Genomic DNA, 12,180 nt, shown 5'->3' on the forward strand with positions numbered 1-12,180 from the left:
CAGACTTAAAGCCCCATCAAGCTGAGAAAGTCTCCCAAGGCAGTAATTAAAATGCAGGATTATTAAGTCAACGTCAGACACAAATATGCCTTTGTGCTTGATTTTGCTACTGCTACTCTCTTGTATGTGGCGATTAATCACTGAATGAAGAAAACCAACCCACCTCTAGTTTCAGGCTGAGGTTGTGTCCACATTGTAGTTTGAAGGCATTCTGTTGTTACTTCTCTTAGGAGCTTCTAATTAGGCTTTGGCTTTATATGACTTTTTTTTTTTTTTCTATGCGTGGCTCATTATTTTGCCACTTAATAATTTGTGCAACATCTACAAATTAAAACAGAAACTTGTAGACAAATGAAAACATGTTTTATTTACAAGAAAAAGTCTGTACACTGTGTATACATAAAAATATACAAAACCAAACTAGAAAATATCCAAGTGTTAAAATGTGTACAAACACTTTTAAAATGTGATTCCTGCAAAATCTCAAGCCTTAATTAATTTGAAGAGTACACATTTCATTTTAAAAATTATTATACAAAAAAATTCCCAAGCTGTTAAAAAAGTTTACTGGTTTCCACCATTAAAACTTTGTAAGTATTTTATTTAAAGTAAAACAGAATGTGTGGTATCATAAATGTAGGTTTTTACGCTACCAATGCAGTTAATGTTTGGAACCTACCTAGTCAGAAGACTATTTTCCACAGAACCAGTAAATTTTTCTTCCCCTAATCTCCTAAGAGCCATGAATTACAGATAAACTTTCATGAAAGTTCAGAGTTAAATTATGCTTCTAACTAGGATACAGTTTTCAGGTAGTTGCTCTACCTTCATGGTGCCTTTTAAGTATTTCTGCCAAACTTTTGAGCATAGCAAAGATATGTAGAATATGACTGTGTAGGAAGACTAAATTGTTTTTAACAGAAGGATATGTAATACTTCCTTCTCTTAAAAGACTTTGTGTTTGCATAATTAAAATAAAAATTATTGTAAAGTTTTCAGAAATACAGTTTGATGAAAAAAGACAATATAAAGTAACCATGTATGTAGATACGTATATATATACAATTATATAACTATATCTACATAAACACTGTTTATAACAAGAGTAAGAACTACATCAATGTCATTAATTCTTAAAATTCCATTAGTCTGAGTTTGTAGAGGAATATGTTGGATTAGTTTTTCTTACTAAAACATTTCACTCACTTAATAGAACAAGAATCAGAATTTACCAATATATTTCATTTCTTTGACTTGACAGAGAAATACCTTTCATTTGCCAATTGTCTAAATAATTCCCAAAGGACAGGAACATGCAGAATCATTTCACAAAGGAAATACCTAGAATATTAAAAACATGTTTGAACCCAGGCTTAGTTTATCTAAGCAATTCACTTCTAAATGTAGCTGCCTTCATCATGTAACCCCTGGTAGTTCACAGTTCTAAAATATCAGAACGTAAGAATTCAAAACATTATATGGTAGAGCATATTTAGAGATTTTGCTTGGCCTATATATTCAATCATTGATTTCTTGAATATCCAGATACGCCCTCCTGCCCCCTTTTTCTCTCTCCAGTAGCTAAGCAAGAAAAGGGATTGATCATGTAGGCCACCAACCTGAGAGAAGCATGTGTACTGATCTCTAAGTCAGGCTGGAGAAAACTTTTAAATAATGTCATTTGGGTACACAAAATTCTCCCATCACATGCCATTACTCTTGTGGGGCTGATTCCACTTAATGAAGTCAAACAGGACTGAATTAATTCAGCAGGTGTTAGTGTTACTGCCCAGAAGGGTTGACCAATAACATAAGGTATTATTCTGTTCCACCAGAACTAACTGGCTCATAAACATGTAACAGTGTGATCCCATGGTACTTTAAACAGTTACTTTTATTTTCCAATTTAGAAAATGCTAATGATTATTTATTTCAACATTGCTTTGTCCAGATGCTATGGCTACAATGACAGGTGATTACCGGACAGTCCAGGATTGACTGTCTGGCTGAGAGATAGAGGACACAGGATGCATGGCAGCGGAGTGCAGAAATCAAAGACCCAGAAATTGAAAGATGCATGAAAGCCCCCCACATGTTCCATTTTAGTTCATGCCCCTCATGCTGCATGATGCTTACATGAAACTATTAAATGACTACTTCTCGGCTTTACTACACACAAAGTCCTTCTCCGCAAGGACTTAGGGACACATGGCTGGCACTGGTCTTCCATGGGGACAGTGAGAACAGTACACCTTACTCAGCTATTGCTAGAAGTACTGAGGAGGCCAATGAAGGGGAACCCAGATGAAGATGAGTTGTCATTCCTGGTCAACTTATGTGGGATGACAACAACAAAAGCAGAAAGAGGTCAAGTGAAGTGATCTTGAAGTGTGAGCTGCAAGTCCTGAGAGTGAGGAACGAGCCACCTAATGGCTTCAGGTTGCACCATAAGGATTTTATCAGCGTCCCTTGGCAGAAGAGAATGGAAGGTTCTGAAAGGGACAGAGCTGGGGTCAATGCATTGGGACAACACTTATTGTTAACCACTCTAAGTAAAGGCCATGTTTTTATTGCATTTCAGTAAATGCGGAATATGAGGACTTAACGTCTGTCAAAATAGTGCCACTTAGAATCACTTGGCTAATAGTAGAAGTGGTCATCATATTAATTCTAATGGCCTTATGTTTTTGAGAGACTGTACAATGGCAACTTTTACATAGAAGAATGACCAGGCTATGCTATCAGAATATACCACATTTCTGAGTGTTTAACAGACCCTGATTCTCAAGGGTCTCTAAGGCCATAAAAATTAAAAAAATTTAATTAAGTTTCCTTTATGTTCTTCAGTCTTTCTTATAACCTCAGTTAAGACTGAAAGGGAAAAAAGTACATGTGTTACAAAAAAATGCTATTGAAAAGTCTTTGAGATGTATTCTGGGGCTTTGAACTTGAATATTTACAGTGACCCCAATAAATTTTCCTCTAGTCAAGTTCTCATGTCACCAAACAAGGTGTCATGGATAAGACACTGGTAAGGAAACCCAGCAGGAAGACTTTAAAAGGGAAGTTCAATGTCACGGGCATTTGAAGGCAGCCTGGAAGGTCCAAGTAGAACCAGGGCTTGCAGGAGGATTGCTCACCCTGCCAGCATCCCAAATCACTGAATTCATCACTCACTAAAAAGGGAGTAAGAAAGAAAAGTGATGTGACCATGTCTGCTTAGACATAAGATAACATGCAGGATAAACTTATCCATCCCATTTCATGGAAACAAATTCTCAACATGGGCATTTCGTGGATGTTTTCATGACTGAACTTTGCAATGACCCCTAGTTCACCATTAGACTAACTTACAGGACATATCTAAACCCAATCTGACTTCTAGGATGTAGACGCACCAAATGGAAGCTGTCAGTTTCTTATTTTCCTGCTCAAGAAAGAGATCTCAAAAATATACAATACTAGAACAAGAAAAAGCCTTTCCACTAAACTCTCCTGGCATTCACACACTTGCAAGGTGAACACGTCTAATTAAATCACCATTTTCATTGACAAGAAATCCTAACTGCACCTGAAATAGGATTTCAGGATATCATGAAATTAATTATGATGTAGTTAACATGTCATTAAGGTTTTCCAAATATTTCTATCAGTGGCAAAAGTAGAGACTGAAAAATAAACAAGTGAAAGTGAAGAAAATTAACAGCCTGGAATGACAATTTTCCCTCTAGCTGCCTTTCCCTCTGAGGTCTATACATAGTTTCCTTGTTGTTAAAAGGTAATGCTTTTACATAATTTCATTTCATTATATGGCTTTGTTATGTTGCTGACATAAAACACAGCCGTGAAAACAAGGTTGGGGTTCTTAAAAGTCTGTCTACAGCAAGAATTAGTGAAAATCCACTATAGCCCTGTCGGCTTCCCAGTACTGCATTCCCAGAAATACAGAGTGACTGTTCCCCAACCATTCCTTCTGGACTAGGAGGAGTCCTACCTCACAGGGGTGCCCAACTGTCCACAAGTAACTATGAAAGGCTTTTCTCAGGGAGGACTGACAGGGGAGGAGTGACAAGGCGGGAAAGCCCAGAGCCATCCTGCAGTGATAGTATTTATTTGCTGACAATAGTCCTTTCCATCTGGGAGTGAAACTACCCTCCTGGTCAAATCAGGGAATATTTGACCAGGGAAAACAAAGTGGTGCTGTTCTGGGAACAGATTTTTCTTAGGCTGCTCAAGAGGGATACTTTATAATTTTAGAAACTGGTCCTGTAACTCAAAGCATTTAGCAAGCAAGGGGAAGCAGAGCTGAGGGATGCAATGGTTTAGAAACATGTGCACCCCCTAATTTGCGCTGGGGATTCTTGCTGTTAAACACATCTGAATAATAATTCAGATGTTTGTCCAAAACCTAGGATATTTAATGACATTTAATGATGGATGGATGCATGTACACATATTGCTGACAATATCACAGCTCAATGTGAATGTTCTTGGGTATAAACTCTTTCACAAAATAATGTCATTGAAACCGGTAGCAGAAGTCAGTCCCGAAATGGGGTGCCCATAGCATAAGAAAAGGGTAATATTTTTGGAGGTATAGCATCCATTTATTAAATACTTGTTTTTTTCTATCTTTTTTTTTGCACCTTCCTTGAGCTTTCATCTTTTTGAATTTCATTTCTATATTCAAAACAGTGATAAATATTCAATGGCTTAGAAAGAGAAGAATGCTTGCGATCACCACTCAATTACAGCTTAGAGACTCAAGACTACATTGCCTAAAAGCATCTTCAAGTATTCCTCGTGACTTAGAGCACGACAGTAGTACCTTATTGCACATTGATTCCCAAGAGTCCTTTTTCAGGAGTGTGGCACAGCAGGTTGGGGTGCAGGGCAGTGGACGGCTCGGAGGCCCGGAAGGACCACCTTCCCCTTGCGGTGCAGGTCCCCCTGGGCGCCCGTGTTCAGACGCTGCACCAGGAGCTTCTCATACAGCAGCGGGTGGTAGGCGCCCAGCGTGCAGGCTGCGTCGTAGTATAGCTCGTGGTAGTGGCAGAGTTCTGTCTGCCGGATGGATGGGAGATATTCATACACATGCACCTCGCTGCACATGGACATCATGATGAGGATTCCTGACAAGAAAAACGAATTAGAGTCCAACGAATACTTCTAAGTATTAGGAGAAACATTTTGGCCTTGGGGTGGCAAATAATCATGGCAAGTGACACCTGCTTTGTATTTGTTTTGTTGTTATTTTCAGATGTGTAGTGCTATGACTTCAGGGAGCGGGGTTCACAGGGCGTGGGGGCATGTTCATCTGTTATAGTCATTCGGTTGATACTGTGCGGCCAGGAAGACAAAGCTCTGGAGCCTAAGGAGCTGGCGATTGAGTGAGTGGCAGACTTGTATCCCCAAGTTAGAATATCATGGATCACACATTCTGCACACAGGCCTCATCTGATTTGCATCAGGATTGTTATGTTCCCAAAAATCACGTTATAAAAATTTGATTATAAAATAGCTGCTTGATTACAAATGAGTCACAAAAATAGTCGTTGGAATGGAAAGAGACGGAGTTGAGGAGACACTTTAAGATTCATGTTAACAAAATTGTTTTTCTCTCTGGAACTTTCAGCATTAAAGTTTTCTCCCCCGCCTTCCTCCCTCCATTCCATTTCAAATAGATAGCTATAAAACCAAGTCATGATTGAACAAATCTAATTCTTGATCTAAGCTAAAAGGATTTCCTTTCCTCTCACTGCCAACATCTTTGCTAACATTCTTTAAACTTCAATATATATTAAATGTACACTAAACATACACATATATTTATTTGTCCCTTTAATGAAAGGGACACAGTTCCTGTTGCAGGCAACATTTATCTGTAGAGAACAATCACTTTTAATTCATTATCTCTGTTCACTGCATAAAAATTTACCAAACCAGAGATGCATGCTGGACACTGGAAGAACAGACAAGTGTGTGCGTGTGGGGGTGGCTCATTGTGCCCGTGGGGTCCAGGAAGGCTGCCTGGGGAGGCTTACACCTGAAGGAGCTCCTGGTAGACAAAGGGTAGAAGGAAACAGAAGACAGGGGGCTCCAGAGACATCAGTGATGCCCTGTTTAGGAGACGGAAATTGTGACCCTAGAGCAATGACACACTATTGTGCCTGAAGGTAAAGCACTTTCCTAACAAAGAGGAGATAACTCAGTTCACATTCATGGAGTGCAATTGTTCAACACCTCGAGTTACGCTCAGTTTTCTTTTCCTTCCGGTTCTACCAGATTCCTCCTCCATGGCTGACCGACCGCCCCGCAGTGGCCCCTTCCTTGGGTCAGTCACAAGTGACTGCAATTCTGGGCATGTGCACAGCTGTGCCAATACTGCAGGATCCACAGCCAAGGGCCCCGACATCCTTCACACTCAACACATCATTCACTAGTGTAGAGATTACAATTTTCCTGCAAGGGCAGTGAAGAGAATTGCAGGGTGTCTCACAAAGGCATCTTCTAAACTAGGGTGAAACTATCTGCAAACCAAAGGTTTCTGTTTCCAGGGTTGTGCTGTGAATCAGTAACTGAACCTCACCCATGGGGACCATTGTTAGTTCGGTCCAACTTGTTACCTTTGCAACTCTGTTCCTAAAGCAGATGGCTTTCTGAAGGGAATGTTGTACAGATCTTCCTTCACTTACCATTTTCAGTTGAAAATATTGTAGTTGAAAAGGAATTTAATACACCTAATCCATCAAACATCATGGCTTAGCCTAGCCTACCTTAAATGTGCTCAGAATCCTGACATGAACCTACAATTAGGGGAAATCATTGATTACAAAGTCTATTTTATAACAAGGTGTTGAGTATCTCATGTAATTTTTTGAATTTATTTCACACTGAAAGTGAAAAATAGGACTCCTCAGTCAAAGCTGGAAGTAAGGTTTCAACTAAATGCCTACCACTTTCATACCAAACTCAAAAAACTAGGTTGAATCATTGTAGATGGGAGCATTCTGTACTTGAGAAGTAACTAGGCACACTGCTCACTTGCCTTCTCATGCAGTTCTGAGGCTTCACCTGGAAAAAAAGAGTGAACTGAACAGCTTGCTAAAATGCACTTTGCTGAGACTTGTCCCCATTCCCAGGGATTTGGATTCCATCAATTTATGCTGGGGCCCAGGATACTGATTTTTTTAAACAAATATTCCTACACTATTAGTGGTGAAGAGCCATTAAAATCTAATCCATCATATAACAATACTTTTATTAAATATAGTAGCAATGAATATTAAATATAGTAGCAACAAATTACTACAAAAATGATTACATATTTGGATACCATGTTATGTCAATGGTTATAAAGCTTCATGCTTTGAGTTCATGCTGGTCTCACACACGTATTCTTTGAAAGATCTTCTTAGGAGCTTTCTCATAGGTACCAGCTTCTGTGCACATCCAGCAGTTACTCCAGGGCTGAGGGTCACCCAAGTAAGAAAATCCTTATGTCAGTTCTCTAGATGCTTTTTTGTTAGCATCTAGGTCTCAAAGAGTGCTTGAATATATTTTCTCTGGAAAGCTTTCCAGGCAAAATTTTTACTCTTGCTGCTAGTTAGCAAAATCATTTTAAATCATGTCTTTGCTAAATATGCAATATAGATTTTATTCATAAGATTAGGTAAAACGTTATCACTTCCCTATAAATGATAGGTACATTTTAGCATTTTCATTTATAAATACTTGAATTTTAAAATCACATCTCGAGTTTCAGAAATACCAAAATTTGTCGATTTGTTTATGATCCTCTAAAATGAAGACCAATAGAGCTTGAGAAAGTGTGCGTTCTCATCTTGAGTTATTTCCATACTTGATCTTGGTTTTTGCCAATCATATACAGATTTACACACAAGGGTTTCACATTTCAGTTTGTACTCTCATGTGAACTTGTGGCTCCTGTAACTACAAGTCATGGCCCATAGCAGCCTAAAATTTAAGTAATAGTAGAATCTATTCTAAGTGTCAAAATGGCAGCCTACTGTAATATTGATAGGGGAATTGGTATGGCAGCACCTTCAAAAGGAGAAATCAATTTACAGCTAGTTGGGGACATGTGAAAGGTGGGTAAGATTTATGGTACAAAGACTGAGAATTTTATTTTTATTATTTTAACCTGTTTTAGTGAACATGGCAAACTGCTTTGGTATATATCTTTTAATTTCTAAGGATGTTAGTACACATACACATTTGAGTTTAGATTCACTGTCATAATAACTATTAAAAATCGTCATCATTATTAAATGTGGTTAAGTCTGAAAAATCAGTTTTTCATTGAGTTAACAGCACCTTATAATGTATAAAATCCTGAAAATAACATTCCTTGTGTTTTGCTAAAGGAATATTAATGTTTGGAAGCCCATAACTGCGGTGGCACAGTTCAGAGTGGGTGCTAGGAGCAGAATGTGGGAGTAGATACTGCAGGAATTCGGTACTGTTGGAGGTCTTTTCCATTAAACCAAGCATTTATTAATTTGGGCACAGAGCTAATCACTTAGAGGCCATTTGAAAGGGGAAAAAGCAAATTAAACTAATGAACTAATTTATTTTTTAAATTTAAAAACAAGGGCAAGCCCATAACCTACAAGTCTTAGACGAACTTGAAGATTCAAGAGTCTTAATTACTGACTCGAGAACAATGTTTGAACATTACCGCCAAATATAAGTCTACTCTCTCCTCCAAAGTACTGTGATGTTGAGCTGCAAATTATATAAATACCAACAACACATTTCTCAGATCTTCTCTGAATTACTACCAATAAGAAATTGTCAGGAGTTCCCAACCCACCTCCAGATGACTTAAGTAGGAGGACCCAAGGACCTGTCATAGTATAACTTGGTACAAGAATACAAGGTACAACCAGCGACATGCAAAGGCACAAGAAGTGCAGTCCAGGCACACGTTTCCAGAGTCCTCTCCCAGTGGCTCACACAGGATTTGCTTAATTCTCCCAATCACACATGTGAGACTACCAATCAGAGTCAGTGCTCAAGTTGTATAAATTTTTTGCTAGAAGCTGATCACACAGGCAATCTCTGCCTGGCATGTACCCAAATTCCAGATTTACAGAAGGAAAGCAGGTGTTCAGCTTAAACCAAAGTGCTTGCAAAAACATAAAGGCAAAATGAACCACTCTTTTTCAAAGGTGGGGATGGGAAAATTTCCCAGGTTCAAGTTGCCAATGCCAGTCAATTACTAATCTTGTAACCAGGCCTTTGTAAGCATTATTACTCAAATCTGCCAGATAATATATTTTCATATAGATACAGTATGTGTAGAAGTTCAAAGTATCATATTACTTCATAATTTGTGGTTTCCCCCAATCAATTCATTATAAAATGGAAAATTATGAGAACTGTATTTTAGAATATTTAAGGAACAAAGTGATTTTTTAAGTGAAATTTCCAGAAAATATCTATAAGTAAAAGGTGGCCTGGATAAGAACGGAAACCATAAAATACCTGGGTGCAAAGATGGGTGAAACACTACACGACATACACTTCAGTAACATCTTTGAAGATACAGTATCCAATGCAACGATAACGAAGGTAAGGGTAAATAGATGGGACTACATCAAGTTAAAGATCTTCAGTACAGCAAAAGAGACATTACAAAAAACAGAGATCCCACTGACTGGGGAAAAAATTTTCTCACACAGAACTAGTGATAAAGGATTGATCACAAAGATATACAGAGAACTGATGAAACTCAACAAAAATAAAGTAAACAACCCCATCAAAAAATGGGCAGAAGAGCTAAAAAGACACTTCTCCAAAGAGGAAATGCAGATGGCCAACAAGCGTATGAAAAAATGTTCAACATCACTCGTAATAAGGGAGATGCAAATCAAAACCACAATGAGATACCACCAGTGAGAATGGCACATCTTCATACAACTAGCAACAACAAATATTGGTGAGTATGTGGAGGAAAAGGAACTCTCCTGCACTGCTGGTGGGAATGCAAACTAGTACAACCACTATGGAAAACTGGAGGTTCCTCAAACTGCTAAACATGGAGCTTCCATATGACCCAGCAATCCCACTCCTAGGTATCTACCCAAAAGACAACACAAAGCCGATTCAAAAAGACACCTGCACCCCCATTTATTGCTGCTTTATTTACAATTGGAAAGACATGGAAACAACCCAAATGCCCAAAAGTAGATGACTGGATTAAAAAGATGTGGCACATATACACAATGGAATATTACTTAGCAACCAGAAAAAATAAACACATGCCTTTTGCAGCGACATGGATGGAGCTGGAAAAGATCATGCTTAGTGAAATAAACCAGAGAGAAAAGGAAAAATACTAGATAGTTTCACTCATAGCAGGAATATAAAGGACCTGGAAAGAAAATAATAATAATAATGAACAGGTATATACTAGAGATATTTTATGGGGGTGGAGTGGGGAATGGGATTAAAAACAGTGGGGGGAAGGAAATGCACTGAACTATGGTGATGGCACATGGGTGATTTGGTGACAGGAAGCCCATGTGGATTACAACAGAGATGGAAAAATGCACAAAATGATATAAAAATAAACAATTATATTATTTTAAAAAGTTATCCAAAATAAAGGTGATCTGGATAAACTGAATTTGACAAATAAAGAAGCTATAGTATATTAAATAAAGTCACATAATGCAAGAATAACTGAAGGCCAATTCTTAGTTCATCTCTACTGCATTATTTGATGGGAACACATATCAGGACTCTTTATGCAGAAATACAAAAAGTTGTTCCTGATCAACATAATTCTGACACATCTTATATAAGCATAAATATGGGTCTTAAGTGGCTTCATTTGGATAATGGAAAATAAGAATCCCAAATGCAATATAAAATGGAAAAGGAAGTAAATGATGACTTTTTTTTTAACCGTATTAGTTTTGTGCATATATTAAATGGTCTGAAATTATAATTTGCATCTATGAATGCCAAAAATAGTGCTTATAATATAGCCAGTAGTGACTGCCTTTTAAAAAGGGGGGTAGGTATTGGTTTCTATGGTAAAAATATTGCCAGGATTATTTACAGATTATGAGAGCCCCGTTTCTGTGCTGTTGGTCAGAACCCAGGCTATTTCCTGATAGACTATTTCTTGATAGGACTCAGTGTTGAGCTGAAGGTGGGGGAGCTCATGCCTCCTGGCTGGCCAGGGTGTCCTGGATAAGGCTAAGCAGACAGCAAGCTAATCTAATCATGCTTTATATGTCCTCAGGTGAACTTACTCACTTTCTGTAAATACAACTGTCTTTATGAGAATAAATGGAAGCCAAGGGATTCTAAGTAAATTATTCCTTATCCTAAGTCAGGCTAAGGTACAGTCAAAACGACCTCACTGAACCAAATAACAAGATAAAATCTCCAATATCAAACCAAGGATGAATAAGAGGAATGCTACTCATATGCATACAAACAAGCAGCTCCCAGTGGGCCGAGTGTAAGGAACTGAGTCAAATAAAAAAGTTATTCCACAGAAATGATCATTTTTATGGATCATTTAAATTAACTTAATGTAAAAAATAAATTAATTAACTTGATCTATTTTATGGCCCTTTTTTTGATAGCCAGTTGGGATATGCCCTAGTATCCCAGGGTGTATATACATCTTAGTCTACTGCTATGTCAGTGGGTGTTTGGATTATTTTTATAACTTGACTGCTATAAATACTGCTGCAATGCACTTGGCTTCTTTGTCTAGATTAATTGTCCATTATAAAAAGTGGAGAGTTTTTTCTGGGTTCTCAATTCTATTCCATTGGTCTGTATGTCTACCATCATTCCAAAATCTTACTCATGTACCACAGTTTGAAGTTTAGGAGTGTGATAGTGGGCGTGTCCACAAAGAAATGTGTAATAACTACATTTCTCTTTCTTTCTTGTCAAGATTGCTCTGGCTATTTGGGGTCTTTGGTGGTCCATATACAGGTTCAATAATGTTTGTTCTACTTCTTTGAAGGATGGCATTGGTGATTTGAACTTCAATATCAAATAACTTGAAATAACCTAAGCACTCAACAAACTAAAGAAAGGAGTAAATTATGATATAACTTTTGATGTAAAGATACAGTTTCACTGATATTCAAAGAAAATAAAAGTCAAATTTCACCTTGATCTTGA

General features: G+C 37.8%; 1 protein-coding gene across 1 annotated transcript in view; it reads right to left on the reverse strand.

The window, feature by feature from the left end:
- Positions 1–1,099: 1,099 nt before the first annotated feature.
- The window catches only part of ST6GAL2 (ST6 beta-galactosamide alpha-2,6-sialyltranferase 2), a 66,256-nt gene continuing 55,175 nt past the window's right edge, over positions 1,100–12,180 (reverse strand). Inside the window, exon 6 of the mRNA XM_004686196.2 lies at positions 1,100–5,132. Coding sequence (XP_004686253.1) covers positions 4,861–5,132 — 272 coding nt within the window. The 3' untranslated portion in view covers positions 1,100–4,860. The remainder of the gene's footprint in view (positions 5,133–12,180) is intronic.

Source organism: Condylura cristata, unplaced genomic scaffold, assembly GCF_000260355.1.
Source record: "Condylura cristata isolate star-nosed mole 26May11 unplaced genomic scaffold, ConCri1.0 scaffold00020, whole genome shotgun sequence".
NCBI lineage: Eukaryota > Metazoa > Chordata > Mammalia > Eulipotyphla > Talpidae > Condylura > Condylura cristata.